General features: G+C 38.8%; 1 protein-coding gene across 2 annotated transcripts in view; it reads left to right on the top strand.

Annotated features, from left to right (window-relative positions):
* The first annotated feature begins 330 nt into the window (after positions 1-330).
* Positions 331-19,112, top strand: part of XPNPEP1 (X-prolyl aminopeptidase 1) — a 56,122-nt gene continuing 37,340 nt past the window's right edge. The window contains exons 1-2 of one of the 2 annotated variants that reach the window (XM_051981380.1): positions 331-425; positions 8,583-8,707. In XM_051981380.1, coding sequence (XP_051837340.1) covers positions 8,591-8,707 — 117 coding nt within the window. In that variant the 5' untranslated portion in view covers positions 331-425; positions 8,583-8,590. Of the gene's footprint in view, positions 426-2,233; positions 2,528-8,582; positions 8,708-19,112 lie in introns of those variants that run through there. The other variant, XM_051981378.1, reaches the window with a different exon arrangement.

The raw sequence follows: 19,112 nt of genomic DNA, 5'->3' as shown, positions 1-19,112 counted from the left end.
ACGGGTATCTTTTTGGGGGCCTTTTTTTTTTGCCCGATTCCTGCGGAGAAAATGCACTCAAGTCTTAAGGTGTTTTTTTCCGCTCTGCTTTTTAAAAAGGGTGATTCGAGGCCTATTCACTCTAGTGAAAACCCAGAAGATACTCGGAACAAATCACGTGCGCAAATTCGGGGCCGGCACTATTTAAGTCCTGGGATCTAGCCCTTAGCTGGGGCAATTTCGGGCTAAGGCGGGCGACCACAAGACGCGAAGGTTCGCGCGACGTCACAGAGGAAGGGGGCGTGGCCCAGCTTTGGGAACCGGGCTCAGTCTCGGCGCTCCTTCTCCCGAGCGATCAGCTGGTTTGCGCTTCCCTGACGTAGGCTTGGGCACGTCACTGCTGCATGGCCGCCTCCTCCGGAAAGCCGGCCGGGGCAAACGGAGAGGTGAGCTGAGCTGAGCAAAAGGCGGCGTGGAGTCCGGAATCTCCGAGCCCGGGCCACGGTGGGGCGACTGGGAGTTGCGGTGCAGCAGGGGCGGGGGCAGGGAGAGAGGCGGGTGCATCCGAACAGGGGCAGAAGTGCAGCCCATGCAGCTCCGGCCTTGCAGCGTGCAGCCCATTTCCCAGAAAGGCCTCCTGCGGCTTAGGACGGCCCGGCTCCCTGGGGCAGGCTTCTATGCGATCAAGTTCTGGGCGGGATTGGAAGCAGAAAGGAAAGGCTGTTGTTGGACCAGACTTAGCTGGCCAGCAGGGAGTAGAAAGTCGAGAGTCATTCACTCTTTACTGTGGTGTAAGGTAGGAAGCGGGGGAGACTACAGCAGTTTTATTTGGGGCACCTCCCTTCCCTCTCCCTGCTAGTCTTGCAGTTGAATCAGATTTGTAGAATCAGAACCTTAGAACGGAAAGGAACCTTAGAAACCCAGTCTCACCCTGTCACTTTACAGGTGGGGAAATTGGAACTCATCTTGGTGAAATGACTTGCTCAGGGTCACACACAACGGAAATTCGAAACCTGACTCGAAAATACAGTGGTCTTAACTTTCCTGCAGTTCAAATTCATGCAATAAAAACACCTGCCTCAAAAGTCATTCTGTAATGGCTTTCTGTGTGAAGCAGAGAGTGCTAGAGCACTTCGAGATTCTGGAAGCCTGATACCCGATTTCTTCATTTTACAGATGGGGCCTAGAATGATGAAATCACTTGCCTGTAGTCGTCTCAAATTAGAACCCTGGTCTCTTGATTCCTAGTTTAGAGCTTTGTAGGTAGTGCCAACATAGAATCTTTTCAAGGGTTTTAGCAACAGGGGATTTTCAAATCGTGTATAGTTTCCTCTGAAGTAGGAGAATGGGGGGAGGGGAATTCTTCCTCATTAGTCTAGCTCAGTTTTGCATGTAGAGGGATCTGTGTTAAAGGTTAACACAGATAATGATCCTCTAACTTTTTATTGGTAAGGAGTTTCAGTCTCCTCCTAAAAGGGAGGTTTTTATTTTATTTATTTTTTAAAGTTTTGAGCTGCTTAAGGCACAATGAAGGAGTAGATTGAGTTACAGCTCCTAAAGGCAGCAAAGCAAAAGGTCTGCATAACTCAGAGATGGGCTAATCTGTCTCCTGAATAGTGGGTTGGTTGAATCAGCTAGGATACATGAAGGCTGTCTTGGCAACTCTTAAGTTGTGGCCTGTGAGTTACTTAGAATACAAAGAGATCTTGTCCAAGACAAAGAAGGGGTTTTTGGAGGTGGAGAATCTAATCCCTTTATTTTATAGATGAAAAAACAGACCCAGTGAGGAGTTTCTAGATCAGCCTAAGCTGGAAGCTGGTTTTAACCCAGGTCCTCTCCAGAGGCAGCAAAAAATTGAAATTTTAAAGGTTTATAATTCGGTTATTATGCAAAGACTATGTATTTCTGTATATTTGTATTATGTGTTTTTGATGGCTCATCCAGGTTAGTATAACAAATGAGTCCCCCCCCTCCCGCCATGAGACACAACCATATAGGCATTGAGTTTCCCCAAGAATTGGAAAGCTATATAATTACAATGGGAAAAATCTGGATAATTGATTCTAGTTTTAGCTGTGTCATTCAGTACTGTGTTATGTTAGATAAATCACTTAACTGTTGTGGGTTTCAAGTTCAATAAGGGTTGGACTAGATGCCTCTGAGGTTCTTGCCAGCTCCAAGATTGTGTGACTCTTACATGGTAAAAATTCAAACTAATAACATCAAGTCATTTTTCTCTTACTTTTAGTTGATATATGAAGAGACTTGCAATCAATCCCTAGAGTAATTTCCTTCAGATCTGATCTCTGGGATTCATTTATCCAGTCACAGATTGATATCCAAAGGAAGAATTTTTCCTGACTCAGGAAAGACTATATCCAACTCAGATTTGTGCTGACACTGATTAAAATTTGCTTTGCATATTGTGGTCAAAGTCTGCCAAGTCTGCCATTTCTCTTTTCTGAAGAAAAGTCTTCAGACCTTTCTGGAGAGAGGAATAAGAGGAGTTGAATCTAAGGCAGACGGATTGATACTCAAGGAAAATCAGGTAATCATTCTAAATGTAAATCTGATACAGAGCTTCCAGAGTTTCTGGGTTATATTGATAAAGAAGGACCCTGGAAAGGAGAATTGCTCTCAGTGTCCAGGGAATTTAAAAAGTTGGCCATTGACTCCATTGACAGTTGTCTGGGGTTAACTTTTTTGAGGGAGGAGACGGGGAAGATGTAGAAGTAGATGAAATAGATTTAGAGTTGCAGAAGAAGATAAGAGAAGTAGGAAATTGTATCCCATATTCTAAAGGAAACAGGAGATTTGGAAATTGTTTGATTTAAAAAAAAAAAGAATAAATAATGGAGGAAAACTAATGGATTTCAGACAATGATATTTTGACTAGTACAGAAAACCAGAATCCACTGATCATTTTAGAACTGTGAAATGGGCAATGTCTCTTTTGTACAACCCATAGAAATATTCTGTGTACATATGTGTGTGGGGAGGGAAAGGGGAGGTTGGGATTTAGCATTTCAAACTTCCTAAGAACCCCCCAAAACTACAACAGTTCTTTTTAATTGTATCTTGAAGACTTTCTCTAGGTATCTTTTTGAGGGACTACCTTCAGTATATTCTGAAGTGCCTTGGGGCTCTTTTTCCCTAAATTAAACGGCCCAGCTTTCCATCCTTCTGGAAATTTTATGTTTGCTTATTATTTTTTTGATCCCTTCCTTTACTATTAGGCTATGAACTATTACTTCTGTTATCATAAACATTGCTTTTAACAATCTTCATAATATATTAATTTACTACTAATAGGAAAACCAGATAAGTAGATTTGTTAAATTTGTATTTAAATTAAGATTTAAATAAAAATTTAAACTTGAAATTAAGATCCAAATTTAAATTTGGATTTAAGTTAAGAATACATGTATTTTATGTGAGGACCTGAGGAGCTCCTTATGAGTGAAAAATGCTTGGGCTTTGTGACAGCTATTTAATTCTTTCTAAAGCAGTGTTTTTTTCATGTGTGGTAATGGTCCATTGTCTTCTTTGGTTCAAAAAAAATTTGTTCTTTTAAAATTCATAAGGATTTAGAATTATGGAGTTTTTGAGCTGAAAGAAACCTTAGAGATCATTAACTTCAGAATATTTAGGGCTAGAATTACAACTTTTCATTTGATTCCTTAAAAAAAACCAAAAGCTTAAATATCTGCAGTTTAATTTCCTTCTTTTGGTGGGGGAGGGATATTTATAAATATTATCTCATTTGATCTTCACAACAATTCTAAGTATCTCCATTTTGTAGGTGAGGAAACAGACTGGAAGAGGTTAACTTGTCCAGAGTCATACAGCTATTAAGTATTTGAGACTGGTTTTGAACTCGGGCCTCTCTGGCTTGAAAACAAATGAAAAATCTACATAGCAGAGAGTGGTTACATAGACTCTTAGGAGTGGGAAAGACCCTTGACCTCAAATGTTCCAGCTTCTTTCTTTAATGGACTTGGAAATTGATTCCTACAGAGATAAAGTGGCTTAGCTAGGTTCTCAGAGTTTTATTTCCAACTCAGTAATTTTTGCCTCCCATTGTCAAGAGCTTGGGAACTAGTACAGGAGAGGCTGCTGTTGATACACTTGTTTCCTGAGCATCTGAAAGTCTTTCCAGCCCTTAAGGTCTGAGTAACCTGCCCTCCCTTTTGCTGCTCCAGGGGCAAACCCCAGCTGGGGTTTCCTACTACATTTCTGTAGTTGTAAAATGCACAGTTGAGGTCAGTCAGGTTGAAAAGTTAGGGAATCCCATTTACAAGCAAATTAGATAAATGTAATGTGATTTTTCAGAAGGTCCTTCTCTTTTATGTGAGGACCTGAGGAGCTCCTTATGAGTGAAAAATGCTTGGGCTTTGTGACAGCTATTTAATTCTTTCTAAAGCAGTGTTTTTTTCATGTGTGGTAATGGTCCATTGTCTTCTTTGGTTCAAAAAAAATTTGTTCTTTTAAAATTCATAAGGATTTAGAATTATGGAGTTTTTGAGCTGAAAGAAACCTTAGAGATCATTAACTTCAGAATATTTAGGGCTAGAATTACAACTTTTCATTTGATTCCTTAAAAAAAACCAAAAGCTTAAATATCTGCAGTTTAATTTCCTTCTTTTGGTGGGGGAGGGATATTTATAAATATTATCTCATTTGATCTTCACAACAATTCTAAGTATCTCCATTTTGTAGGTGAGGAAACAGACTCGAAGAGGTTAACTTGCCCAGAGTCATACAGCTATTAAGTATTTGAGACTGGTTTTGAACTCGGGCCTCTCTGGCTTGAAAACAAATGAAAAATCTACATAGCAGAGAGTGGTTACATAGACTCTTAGGAGTGGGAAAGACCCTTGACCTCAAATGTTCCAGCTTCTTTCTTTAATGGACTTGGAAATTGATTCCTACAGAGATAAAGTGGCTTAGCTAGGTTCTCAGAGTTTTATTTCCAACTCAGTAATTTTTGCCTCCCATTGTCAAGAGCTTGGGAACTAGTACAGGAGAGGCTGCTGTTGATACACTTGTTTCCTGAGCATCTGAAAGTCTTTCCAGCCCTTAAGGTCTGAGTAACCTGCCCTCCCTTTTGCTGCTCCAGGGGCAAACCCCAGCTGGGGTTTCCTACTACATTTCTGTAGTTGTAAAATGCACAGTTGAGGTCAGTCAGGTTGAAAAGTTAGGGAATCCCATTTACAAGCAAATTAGATAAATGTAATGTGATTTTTCAGAAGGTCCTTCTCTTTTAAGGCATGTCCTAAATGGTATATGAATTCTATGTTACATTTTGAATTTAGCTTTTTTTTTTGTTTTTTAATTGGGCCTTCTCTCCACTTATATACATTTGTCTCATCTCTTAATAATAATGAAATCTCATTGAGAATGTGGGCAGATAGTAATAATTAATGAGTGTAGCAAAGGTAGGTTCCCTCAACATGGCTCATTTTCATGTAGCAGTCTTCCTCTACCTTTTTCTCTTTGCTCAAAAAGATCTTAAGATACAGCATTATAGTTTTCTGTTGGTGTCTCATGGGAACAATTGTTAGCTAAATTGGAAGTGACCAAAATGAAGAGGTGAGAGTGACTCACTCTTCTAGGTAACCAGAAGCCTTCTTTCTTTCCTTCTGTCCTAGCTGTACAAAGGTACTTGGCTTCAGAAACAGTATCCAAGGCTGGTAGGCTCCACCCCTACCTTTATCTCTACTACTTTAGTTGTAGAATACACTGAAACCAAATTGGAGTACTTTGTTCCTGAACACACCTTGAATTTTTTTTCTGTTGGCCTAAACTTCCAATCAATTAATATGGAAGTATTTATTAAGCCACATGTTATACCTTGGAATGCAGAAACACAGAGACTAAAGGGACTGAGGGATCTTACTTTATATTCTCATGGGGAAGGAACCTAGAGGCCCCCTGAGCTAATTCTTGAGGGAAATGAGGAGTTGGATAAGTAGATAAGGAGGAAGGAAGTGCATTTTAGGTGTAGAAAGTGGTTAATAGGGGCAACTAGGTGGCTCATGGGTAGAGTACCAGCCTTGAACTCAGGAAGACCTGAGTTCTAATCTGTTCTCAGACACTTAACACTTCCTAGCTGTGTGACCCTGGACAAGTCACTTAACCCCAAGAGCCTCAGCCCCCCCCCCCCCCAAAAAAAGTGGTTAATATAAAGGCACTGAAATAGAAAATGGAGTGATTATATGAAGAACTATAGCGACAAATTAACTGGAGTGTTAAATGGATGGAGGGGAGTAATAAAACTCAAAAAGTAGTCAGAAAGCAGACAATAAAGAGTTATCATAAATTTATATAATGATAAGAATAGCTAACGTTTATATAATTATTACTGTGTGCCGGGCACTGTGCTAGGCATTTTACAATTTCTTCACTAAAACCCTGAGAGGTAGGTGCTTTTATTATGCCTATTTTACAAATGAGGAATACTCAGGCTTAGAAAGTCTAGGGTCACACACTTAGTAAGTGTCTGAGATTGGATTTGAACTTGGGTCTTCCTGACTGTAAGCTCAAAGTTCTTATCTACTGGACTATTTACCTGCCAATGGCTTTTACAGTGTTTTAAATTTTGTACTAAGCCCAGAAATGTATAAATACAGGCAGAAAGAAAGATGTTCCCTGCCCTCTGGGAGTTTACTTTCTAATGTAGAGAGATAAATACATAAAAAGAATCTCAAGATGGTAGGGGCAGGGTGGGGGGAGGGGAGAGAAAAGTCAGAAGGGCAACCTGCAGAGACATTAAGGAGACATGAAGGATGGCTTAAGTATCCTCCTTAAAATGGAGATTCTGAGAGGAACTAGCCAATCAGAGGGAAGGATTGGAGGGATGGATCTAGGATATTTAATATGTGATGTCCAGAACTAGAATGGGCTTCCACCGAGGAGAAGTTTCTCAGGCCTTGAAAGCGAAGTCTGCGTCAAGAGTGTAGCCTGAAGAGAAAGGAAGGAAAGACTTTAAAATGTCCAAGAAGTTCATATTTATTTCAAGATGTAATAGGGTGACCCTGAACAAGTCACTTAACCCCAATTTCCTCAGCAAAAAAAAAGATGTAATAGGGAGTCACCAGAGGGAGTGAAGGAGGAGAATCATTTTGGCAGGTGAGTGGAGGATGACTTGTAGGGAGGAAGTGGTTTCAGGCCAGGTAAAGCTACTGTAGCAGTCCACATGAGAGCTCAGGGCCTGGACTAGGGTGGTGACTGTGCGCAGAGAGGAGGGACAGATCCAAGAAAGTGTGGAAGATGGATATTGACAAGATCTGGCAAAAACTGAAAGTGACGTGAAGGAAACTGAGCAGTTGAGAGTGATATTGAGATAATAAACCGAGACCCTAAAAGGATGATGGGATCCGCAACAAAAATAGGAAATCTGGAATAGTGGCAACTGTTTTAGACAGGTTAGGTTTGAAATTCCCATGAGACATTTCATTTGAGATGTCTACTAGGCAACTGATAAAGTAGGACTTGAGTTTGGGAGAGAGACTATGCTGTAAATGTATAGATCTGGGAATTATCTGCATAGAGATGATAAAAACATGGTAGCCAGTGAGACCATTGTCAAGAGAGAAGAGAAGCAGGCTCAGGACAGTCTTGGAGCATTCCCACTGTTAGTGGGTGACCTGTGGATGAGAACAGTGTTGGACAACCCAGAGAGGAGAGTGTGTCCAGGTCATACAGTTTCCTTCCCATAGAATGCTGCCCCTCCCCCACTCCCTAATCCCTGCTGAAATCATACTGGTCCTTAAGGCCCAGCTCTGTTATTACTTCTGTGTAACTTTTTTGATTTTCTCCTCAGGCAATCTTTTTTTCTATGAGTTTGCATTGTTTGTTTCCCTTTCGCTGTCACTTGTTTCATATAGTTTTTTTTTTTTTTTTTGTGTGTGACTAACCCTTTTAATAGTCTGTAAACTCTTTAGATCAGGAATCATATCATATTTAAATGTGTTTCTACTCTTTTCTTAGTTGAACACATAGGAGATGCCCAATAAATATTTGTTGAATGAAGTTTTCCAATTAGAATTTCAACATTCTTAGCCAACCCTCTTTAAATGCACATCAGAGTTAAATGTAACCACCTTTTATATACATTCCAAAATCACAGAATTTTAGATCTTACAATTCATCTAGTTTGATGCCCTCATTTCATAAATGAAAAAAGTTGAGGTCCAGAGAAGGTAAGATAAGTTGTCTGGGGTCACACAGCTATTAGTGGCAGTTGGGAGCAGAACCCAAGTCTCCTGATTCTCCAATCTAAAGGAATAGCTTACAGTTGGACAGTATTAATGAATATTGCAGATTAAACTTTTCTTCTCATGTATTGCCTACTAGATATCCTCAGTGGCTGAGGAGATTCTAGGTCATATTCACAGTTGGTATGGCAAAGAGAGGAGGGAACATGAGGGAGGATAAATGAGGAGATATGTGTATATATATATCTATATATTTATATATATAGATATAGATAGAGAAGGGGCTGAGTTTGTGATGTTAGCTCTTGTTAAGGCTTATTCAAAACTAGTCATGGGTATAAGGGACAGTCTGATTTTGAAATATCCTGTCTTATGTTCTTCTAGGTGACAGAATGGTTCCAAAGGTGACTTCTGAATTGCTGCGGCAGTTGAGACAGGCCATGAAGAACACTGAGTATGTGACTGAACCGATCCAAGCTTATATAATCCCATCGGGTGATGCTCACCAGGTACAGGGTGGAATTTGGCTAATGGAATGGTCCTTTCATTTCACCTTTTTTTTTTTTTTTTCTTTATTTCCGCCTATGTAGTGGGATGTAGCTCCTCTAAGTTGCCAGCTCTGCCAAAGTACCTTGCACATATTCAGTTGCAGTCATGGTTATTTGGTACTCAACAAAGTATCCTTCTTCACAGTTTGTGCCCAATAAATACATTAAGGTCCAATTGGTCTACCTTTTCACCAATGGCATCCATTTGTGAGATAGCATTTGCATATTGCCTTATACTATTAGCTTTGCCCTGTTTTGTTTTTTAATGTGTGTGCATCTTGTATCGCTAGCTAGACTGAGCTTCCTGAGGGTTGAAATCCTGGTTCTTAATCTTCTTTGGGAAAGGATGCATTTACATTGTTGGTTGGTTCAAGATGATCCTGGGAAAAATTGTGAAATTTGGCAGTACTTCAGAAGCCCCAGATACTCATATTTGTCATTCTTTCCCTCCCTTAAGGTAGTCTGTGTCTTGTACCTGTCAAATCCATTTTTCTAGTAAGATGTAAGTTTTTAAGGACAGAAAGTTTTTGTCTTCCTTGTTATATCCCTAAAACCTCACTCACTTCTTTGAAAGAAGTAGATCATAAATACTTAGTATTTCAGGTTTTAAAGTCATTTAACAATGACCCTATGAAAGTAGTAGTATAAGTACTATCCCCATATTAGAGATAGAAAAACTGAAGCTCCTGAAAAGTTATGTGACTTATTCTTGATCACCTAGGAAAGTATAAATGTCAAAATTTGAACTTGTGGTTTGCTGACACCAACATAATTGTATGTTAGACCTTGTTATCCTTTCTGTTCCTGTGGTCTTGAATGAGACTAAGAGGGTCACTGTAAAATTTGAGAAATTTGTTGAGATGAATTGCCTTGATTTATTCACAGGCAGAGTATTGCTATTGGTTAATAAGACTAGATCCCTTATAGGCATCTGGGATTTCTTTCTATAGTCTCACATCTATCTGAATGTGAATTTCAGGCATTGTCTCTTCTTCTCTAGCCCTAGAAGTATTTAAGTCTTTTTTGAAATGACTAGTCATGCATGTTCAAAGACTTCAGGAAGAGGGGGAGATGTATTTATTTTTTATGTTCCTGAAATCATACCTCATTAGTTAGCTAATCTTGGGCAGCTTCCTAGAGTTTGCTTTGTGATAGGGTGATAAAGGGTCACGATGTAAAAACAGAAGAGTCCCAACTTCTGCCCTTGAAGAAGAGTGTGTGGCCTTTGTGAAGAAATTGTGAACACAGATGTGAACATTAGATGACTAACAGTGTTGACTCTGTCTTAGATGTTATATGTGAGACATTTTGCCATCTGCAGGGGGATAAATGAGTACAAAGCTAGGTAAAGATAGATCCAGCCCTCGGTGAGTTTGCATTATGATAGGGGATCAGGAGAAGTGTGGCAAATATAAAGATTATCTTAGTACCAGGTGTGCATTTAGGGCTGCCTTAGGAAGTAGTGGGGTACCCATCTTTGGAGATATTCAAGCTAAGGCTGGTTGACTATTCTTTTTGAAAAAATTATTTTTTTTAAACATTCTTTTCTTTTTAAATTTTGAGTTCCAAATTCTCTCCCTCCTACTTATTCCTCCCCCCCCCCACCAAAATAATAAGCAATATGATATCAATTATACATATGAAATAATGCAAAACATTTTCATATTAGTCATTTTTTAAAGCAATAAAAATAAAGTGAGAAAATTGTATTTCAGTTTGCATTTGGATCATCAGTTTTCTCTCTGGAGGTGGATAGCATTTTTTCATCATGATTCCTTTGGAATTGTCTTGGATCGTTGTATTGGCAAAGTAGCCAAGTCTTTCATAGTTAATCATTATTACAACATTGCTGTTACTGTGCAGAAATGATCTCCTGATTTTTTGCCATTCACTTTGCATCAGCTCATATGAGTCTTACTATGTTTTTTTGAAACCAGCCTCCTTTCATTATTTCTTATAGCACATTAATACTCCCTCACAATAATATACCACAATTGTTTGGTCATTCCACAGTTGACAAGCATCCTCTCACTTTCTAATTTTTTTGCCACCACAAAAAGAGTGGCTATAAACATTTTTGTACATATCATTAGTTTTCCTTTTTCTTTGATTTTTTTTTTTGGGGGGAGAGGGAAGGGACAAGATACAGAGCTAGTAGTAGCATCGCTGGGTCAAAAGGTTTAGTATACTGTTCCATCAACAATTCTTTATTTATCCCTTATCCCTTACAGCATTTGTCATTTCTGATTAGAATAAGGTGGTACCTCAGAGTGGATGGCTATTCTTGAATATGCCAGAGAGAGACTCTTTTTCAGATGTGGTTCAGGGTAGGTGGTCACTGAATTCTGGTACAACTCTAGGATTCTGGGATTCTCTGAAATTCTATAGTATGAGAGTGTGGCTCTCCACTGTAACTTCCCTTTTGCTATTGGATGCCGAATGACCTTTCCTTTTGAAGAGTGATTTAAAGAGGACAAGATTGAATTCTTGGCTTGGGAAAGGAGATACCAGTATCCTGGGTTTTTCTGCCAAAAAGTAAGTGAGGGAAATGCTTTCAAGATTTAAAAGTTAAACTTATTTCTTCAATAACTGTTAAGTGATTATTATTCTCACATGCCAAGGGTTATGTAAATGTAAAAATAAATAAGAAATAGTCCTTTCCTTGAAAACACATACAGTCTAGTGGTGGTAGTGGTGAGGGGAGTGGATGAGAAAAGGTATAGGTAAGCAAGGAGAAAATGTGATAAATGACCTAGAGATAATGCAGAGGAAGGACCATAGAAGGTATATAGAGGGAGAAATAATTAGTTTGGGGAAACTTCCTACTGGGTATTATGGTTGAGTTGGCCTTAAAGTTACTCTATTAGTTGGTGTACATTCCTGCTGGAAATAGTGGGCATTTCTAAAATTAGTAAGGGAGGAAAAAGCAGAGAGACTATTTCAGGGAACCAATCAATTTTTGAGTTTGCTAGGAATACTGCATGTGGGGTGGGAATTAGTATGGAATATAAGAGAAGACTAGAAATCTATTTAGACTCTTGGGTTGGAATAAAGAGGGACTGTTCATTAATTCAACTGACAGTTATCAAGTACCTGCTATGGTCCAGGTGCTATGCTAAACACCTGTGTCATTTAACCTGACCCTTATTTGAAACATGAAGTCCTATTTCCAAGTGGATTAGTTCAGACTGTGAAAGACCTTGCATATCAGACTAAAGAGTGTGGGTTTAATTTAGTAAGAGAAATTGCTGGTGTCTAAGGAAGGAATGCTGATTGATTTGAGCTATGTGTAAGGTGAGTCTGACTTTGGAATTAAATTGAATTGAAAAAGAAGGACCACTCTTAGTTTTTGACTGCCATGGACTGAGGGCTAGTGAAGTGGGTGAGGGAAAAGGTTGTTCACAGTAGGAAGGTTACACTCTTGTCTTCAATCCATGTAATCATGCATTTAGAACTGGAAAAGATCTTAAAGGTTCTCTATTCCAAAGGTATTAAACACGTGGCTTTTGGGCTACATATAGCCTGCAACACTCCCAATTTAGTCTGAACCATATCCACATGTAATTGAAATGTATTTAGCAAAATAAAAATACAATAAAGCACATATAATATTACATTTTAAATCCAAGTCAATATGTGGCTTGCAGGGATCCTTATAAATGAATTGGTGGCTCCTTTTCTATTTGAGTTTGACATTACTGCTCTGATCCAACCATTTCATGTCAAAGTGAATGAATAAGTAAATGAAAAAGCTTTTATTAAGTGCTGTGTGCAATGCATTCTGCCAAGTGCTGGGGATTCAAGTAGAGATGCTGAAGAAACCAAGACCATCAGAGGTTAAGTAAATTTCCTTGTGGCCACACAGTGACACCTTTTTGTGTTCTCATCTGCTAGTCTTTTAGTTTTCTTCTTCTGACTGTTGAAAACTTTGTTCCTCAGGCTTAGATTTTGTGCTCTGTGATACTGGCTTATTAAATATTGTTTCCTTCCTTTAGCTGCTGATGGTATTTTTCATTTTCTATTGGTTCATTTTTGGGCTGTTTTGAGCATAGTTGTGTTGTGTTGGTAGGCTGAATGATAGCTTTCTATCTCATTCTTCTGGTGATCTTGAGTTTCTGTTGTTGTTCCCTAGCATCTTGAACTGATGATCTCTTCTGACTTAGTAACTTGATACTATCCCCGGGTTCCTTGTTAGTGGCCTGGGATTGGCTCTGCTTCCTTTGGAAACAAGTCATTTTTCTGGAAGTTTTCAAACAGAAATCATAATTCCAGTTAATCACACAGAAAGATCTTTAGTCTGGGAGTTTTCCTTGAATGAGGGCTGAAGGTTTCTGGTTGTAGACAAGGTGGAGGCTCCTCCTGAATTTTCCTTTTGTCTCATGTTGAATCAGTCTGTGTATTTGCTTGTACCAAAAAGCAAGGTCATTTTGATATTTGATGAGCTTGGGTGCTGTTCTGGGGTCAATTTCTTTTGCAGTCATGAAAACTTTTTTCATTGTTCTCTCCAGTGTCTTCTCTTTTGGTGGAGCTTAATTTTCTCAGAATGAGTTCCCAAAGGGAATTGATGATGATTGCTGCCAAGCCAATAGCCTCCATTCCTCTTTCTCTCCTATTTCATATTTGGGGAGAAAATTTGGAGACGTGTTTTATATAGTAAGGCTGGGGGACTGTGGAGTATAGTAGAGATTACATAGCCCAAGTCACTCAAAAAGGAAAATTGACTTCTTTGGTCTTCCTTCTGAAAAACTGATTCCTAAATGTGTATTCTCTAGATAGAGGGTGTGAGGGGGAATGTTGGTTCAACTGTGGCAATTGTTACATTTATCATAGTCTTTGTTTATCTGTATTTAACTGAAGTTCTGCCTTCTTGATGCACGGTTATTCTTTAAAAAAAAAATCCTTCTAAATAGTTGTTCCTATTGTCCTAGTTTGGCTATCTGAAACTGCAGCCAGCTCATGAAAGAAAGCCTTATGTGAGGAAGCCTGTGTGCATATTTTCTGGAGTTCAGAGTACTGTATGTATAGGAATCTTTGGCTTTGTGAATTGGTAGACTCACTTCTTCTTGAAGGAGACTAAGGCAGAGAAAGTCATTTTTGCTTGTTTTCCTGGGCAGCCTGCTGGCTGATAGAAATTTTCCTTAAGGGGACTTTTGGGGGAGAGGCAATCTTGAATTCTGTTCTTTATGTATTTTCTGTAACACAAATAAAACACCCACACACCCTTCCCTGCCTTGAGTCTTTCCAGAAATGATAAATATGACTGACTAATTATACATGGGTGTGGTACTCTGGTGGTCTGACTCTGGTTATCTCTGTGATTGAAGGATCCTTTCCTCTGGCTGTGATGTTAATGACCCGAGAAGTGGTGGGGTGGGGGTGAGGTACAGATCCTTAGGCAAGGAGTCACTGTTTCTGTTTCTTTTGCATCATATTTAGGACCAGCTTTGGTGCTTGGGGGAACTTCCTCACTTGGAGAAGGAACACTTAAGGCCAAGATCTTGTTATTACTATCCTGCAAGGAATCCTTCCAGTTACTCTCATTTCCCTGCTTTAAAGATCCCTCTTATTTATTTGGACTAAGTACAGTCCTCAGCGTTTTGCTCCATCTCCAGTGATTCTGAAAAGCAGGGCTTTTTGGCCTGTTCAATGATAGGTATTTTTTTTTTTTTCAATTTTTTCCTCCAGAAAAGAAAAGAAAACTGAGATCTGATTTTCTAGGATCCCTTTCTTGAGCAGATTTGGGGCTGCTTCTTGGGGCTGCCATTACTTCCCTGGCTCTGTATTAGATAAGTTGCAGTCACTTCAGTCTAGAAAACAAATCAAAGTTCATTTATGACCAAGTGGGTTTACAGTTGGAATCATGTGAGACTTTGCCCATGATAGCCAAAATGTAGTTGTAATGCCGGAGAAACTGAGGCAAGATAGAGATTAGAGAGTTTTAATATTTTATTTGAAAGGGAGAGATTTACTGGGACCAAATGGATTCATGTTTTGATCCCAGGGCTGAATGAGACTATTGTGTCCAAGAATCCAGCAAACAATGTGAGTTCTCAGTGACATACACACATGCACGTGTGCACACACACACAGACACGTGGCTCAGATATAGGAGTAGACCTAGGCAGGGGCCAAGTCAGAGTGCTGAGAACAGGAATGGGACTAACAATCTGGTTCTGACTGGGTTGGAAGAGGCATTCTGGTAAATTGGGATTACAGAATAGGGAAGGGCACAGGACATTTGGATGATGTCTAAGATAGAAGGTCTTTCTCCTTATCTGGATCATCATGATTAGGAGGGAGGAGTGGTTTTGCAGGATTGACCAGAACAATTAGGAATTGAGGCAGAACAAGTCACGGAAATTGAGGCAGGACAATTTGGAGAAACTGAGTCAGGACAATAAAAGACTACTGTGGCACAGCATAGTCATCCTCTCATTCAAAAAGTTTTGATTGTCTACTTTATTCATAGCATTCTGCATGTGTATTAATGCAGTTGTGTTAGTTCCATTAATACCTGCCTAGTTCAGGACCTCATTACCTCTTGTCTAGACCAATGTAATAGTCAAACTGTTTGTTTCTGATCTTTCCATGCTCCAACCTTCATAACTTTGCCAAAGGAATCTTACTAATGCACCATTCTCATCTCATGGTTCTCTCTATTCCCCCTGCATACTCCTTACTCAGGCATTCATGCCGCTTTATAGTCTAGCATTAATTTAAAAGAACCATCCATTCTGGTAGAGTGGCAAAAGCATTGGATTTGGAGTGGACCTGGATTTTAAATTCTGTCTGTTTTTCTAAGGTCCTTTCAGTCCTAGATTCTGAAATCTTACATTTTAAACCTTATCTTCTACTAATTCTCTTCACATGCCTTATGCTCCAGCTAGTGAACTGACTGCTTAGCCATTCCTAAGAATCCCTTGTGCATCCCTGCTTTTCTGCTTTTCTTCTCATGTTGTCTCTTTATTTTCTATCCCCAACATTTTCACACATTAAAGAGACTTATTGTCTACTTTGTGCTATTTACTACCTTTGGTAATAAACTTCTTCTCAAGGTCCAGTTTCAGTCTCATTAACATTTAATAGAACATAAGACCTTTGAAGGCAGGAGGGATTGTTTAACTTCTTTTTGTATATCTAACATGATCCCTGTTACATTGTAAGTACTTGATAAGTGCCTTTTGAATTGAATTGATTTGAATTCTGTATATCTTCTAGCCACATTAGAAGTAACCTCTCCCTTCTGAATTCCTGTGATATTTAATTGTCTAGCTTTCAGGTGGCACTTTGCATATCTTGCCTTGTATTGTTAATACTTCCTCAGTTTGTGAATTGATGCTCTTCTTAGATTATAAAATCTATGAGGGCATGGATTATATCACAATTATCTTTATATCACACTGAGCACACAAAGTCATAAAGTCTTTGAGTTGGAAGAAATCTTCAAGATTATCTAGCTCAGTAATCCTCAAAAATGTAGTAAGGGATTCCCTAAAGGAGAGTCCCTAAAACTCATTTAGATAGTCTATGAGAGAAAAACTTTTTTGTAATAATAACTAAGATGTTTTGAGTTCTAATTTGCTAAATATTGGTAGATATAACTCACATAAACAAAAGTTCTTTGGGGAGGAGTCTTCCTTAATATCTTTTAAGAATATAAAGAGATCTACATGAATTGATGCTGAATGAAATGAGGAAAACATTGTACACAGTAACAGCAAAGTTGTGTGATGATCAACTGTGATAGAATTACGTTTTCTCAACAATAGTGATCCAAGATGATCCCAATAGACTTGTGATGGAAAGTGCCATCCACATCCAGAGAAAAAACTATGGAGACTGAATGCAGATCAAAAGCATACCTTTTAAACTTTTTTTTCTTTGTGATTTTTTTCCCCCACAACATGACTAAAATGGAAATTTGTTTAAAATGATTGTACATGTATAGCCTATATCAGATTGGAGAGCGGGGAGGTAGGGGATGAAGGGAGAAAAAAAATGGAACTCTAAATTTTGCAAAAATGAATATTAAACTTGTATAGGACTGCTTGCCATCTAGGGGAGGAGGTGAAGGGAGGGAGGGGAAAAGTTGGAACAGAAGTGAGTGCAAGGGATAATGTTGTAAAAAAAATTATCCAGGCATGGGCTCTGTCAATAAAAAAATTATAATTAAAAAAATGAATATTAAAAACTATTTTTACACATAATTGGAAAAACAAAATACAAAATAAAACAAAGAATATAAAAAAAGGTAGTCTTGAGGCTGATAATTTTGAGAACCACTAATCTAGAAAAATCATCTTTTTTTTTGTTAATTTTCAATAGTATTTTATTTTTCCAAATATATGTAAAGATAGTTTTCAACATTCATTTTTGTAAGACTTTTATGTTCCAAATTTTTCTCCCTCCCTCTTACTTTTCCTTTCCCTTCCCAAGACACCAAGCAATTTGATATAGGTTAAATATGAATCACATCATCTTACAAAAGAGAAAGCCAAAGCATAGAATGGTAAAATCATTTATTCAGTAACACAGTTTGTAAGTGTCAGAACTCAGGCCTAAAGTTCTGAACTTCTGTTTTCTCCTCATCCATTTTGCCACATTGAGTCAATGCTTGTTGATAATGATTTTATGAAATCCAACCTCTAACCTCATTCTTAGAGTCTTCGGCATCTTTTCATCCAGTGCTTTCACATGAAATTTGTAGGTATTATTACTTTAGGTCAGTCTAGGGAAAGTGCTGAGATTTCAATCCTTTTAAGAAGAATTTCTTAGGAACTTAGTATGCATAAATCTCTGGAGTAATAAAGACTAAAAAGAAAAACAAAACCCAAGCACCTCTGTCTTTAAGGGAGAAAGGGAGAGGTGCCAAAGGAGGAGATAAAATAATCTGGGCTAAAATCGTAGGGAGAATTCTGGTGAAGGTGAGAGATTTGAACTGGGCCAGGAACTAAGATCTTTGGCTTTGATCTGATATGGAAGGGGGTAGAAGGAAAGGATTCCTGGGTCATCTTTACTTTTCTAGGAGGCCAGGGATTCTTAACCTGCAGTCCCTGTAATGAGTTTCAGAGGATAGATTTTAGGGAGTAAGACTTTCAGAAGCTATAAGATCCCATAGTTCCGTATGTGTTGGTTACTGAGCCAAGATTAGACTTAGAGCTCATTGGCAATGGGTTTAGAGCTTGTACTTCATAAAATCATTATCCTCAAACATTGAGTTGGTATGACAAAATGGATGAAGAAAAAGCAGAAGTTCAGAATTCTAGGCTTGAGCTCTGACACTTGCAAATACATCTTTTATTTTCTCTACCTCTAAATTTAAGTTTGGTATTTCAATTATAAATGTATGCAATACGCAAAATTGCATGTTCCTGTATCGCTGAGCTAGTAGAACTGTGGCCTCTTATTCCAATGCTGATTGGCAAGAGAGCTTGAATCTTCTTTTTTCTCAGTTGGGCTTCCCTTACTCATCCTGGTTTACTCCTTCTTAGTCAGGTGGTCCTCCACTCCTAGAGAAACCATTATATTGGTGTGGACTTGATGCAGATACCTAGTATCATCGTTAGTTCTAATGTAGCTCAGAATTTCCAAATTCATATGATCCACCAGCCTCCACCTCTCCAGGATGAAAGGGTCAGCAACAATCATTATTAAGAAGGGATCCAAAGGCTTCCCAGACTGCCTAAAGGATCATCAAACAAAAACATGCTAATGCTAAGCGAGTGTCTCTAGCCTTCTAAGTGCTAAGAAAATTTGACCTCTGAATTTTCTTGTATTTTCTTATTCTGTCAGTGAGGAAGTGGGAATAATAGCCAGCCTCAGTAGGGTGGGGTCTCATTGTCCCAACACACACTTAGGTCATGTCTGAATATCTTTGCTCCAGACCTTGCTTGGATCTATGGCCAAACGTGCACCCACTCACTTTTAATTCCTTCTCCCTTGAGAGCAGCATTTATCGTGCCTCTTCTGATTATTATCTCTAGTGTGGAGACTTGAACAGACCCCCTTCATCTTCACTCAGGATTGTTTTGAGGAGAGAACTTACAATGCTTAGGGGAAGACATCTTGGCTCTGATCAGGTTGCTTATCCTCTTTAATTGCCTGAAAAGCTAAAAGCCTTTTGAGGACAACTACAAAACATTGGGGGATCTGTTTTTATGTCAGATGGTTTTAAAAGAGAAGATCAAATCCAAACTCACAACCATGCAATGCAAACCCACTGTAATTTACCGATAAGTCGTATTCCAAAAACCTTTTTCAAAGCTGTTGGAATTTGACGAGTTTCTCAGAGAAACAATGTGATACATGATGGTTACGTTCACCAGATGGCAACAAAATTATATGTAGTTTGTTATGTAATAAAGTT

This window comes from Antechinus flavipes, chromosome 2, assembly GCF_016432865.1.
Source record: "Antechinus flavipes isolate AdamAnt ecotype Samford, QLD, Australia chromosome 2, AdamAnt_v2, whole genome shotgun sequence".
Classification (NCBI taxonomy): Eukaryota; Metazoa; Chordata; class Mammalia; order Dasyuromorphia; family Dasyuridae; genus Antechinus; species Antechinus flavipes.
This window is presented reverse-complemented; position numbering and strand designations above follow the sequence as displayed.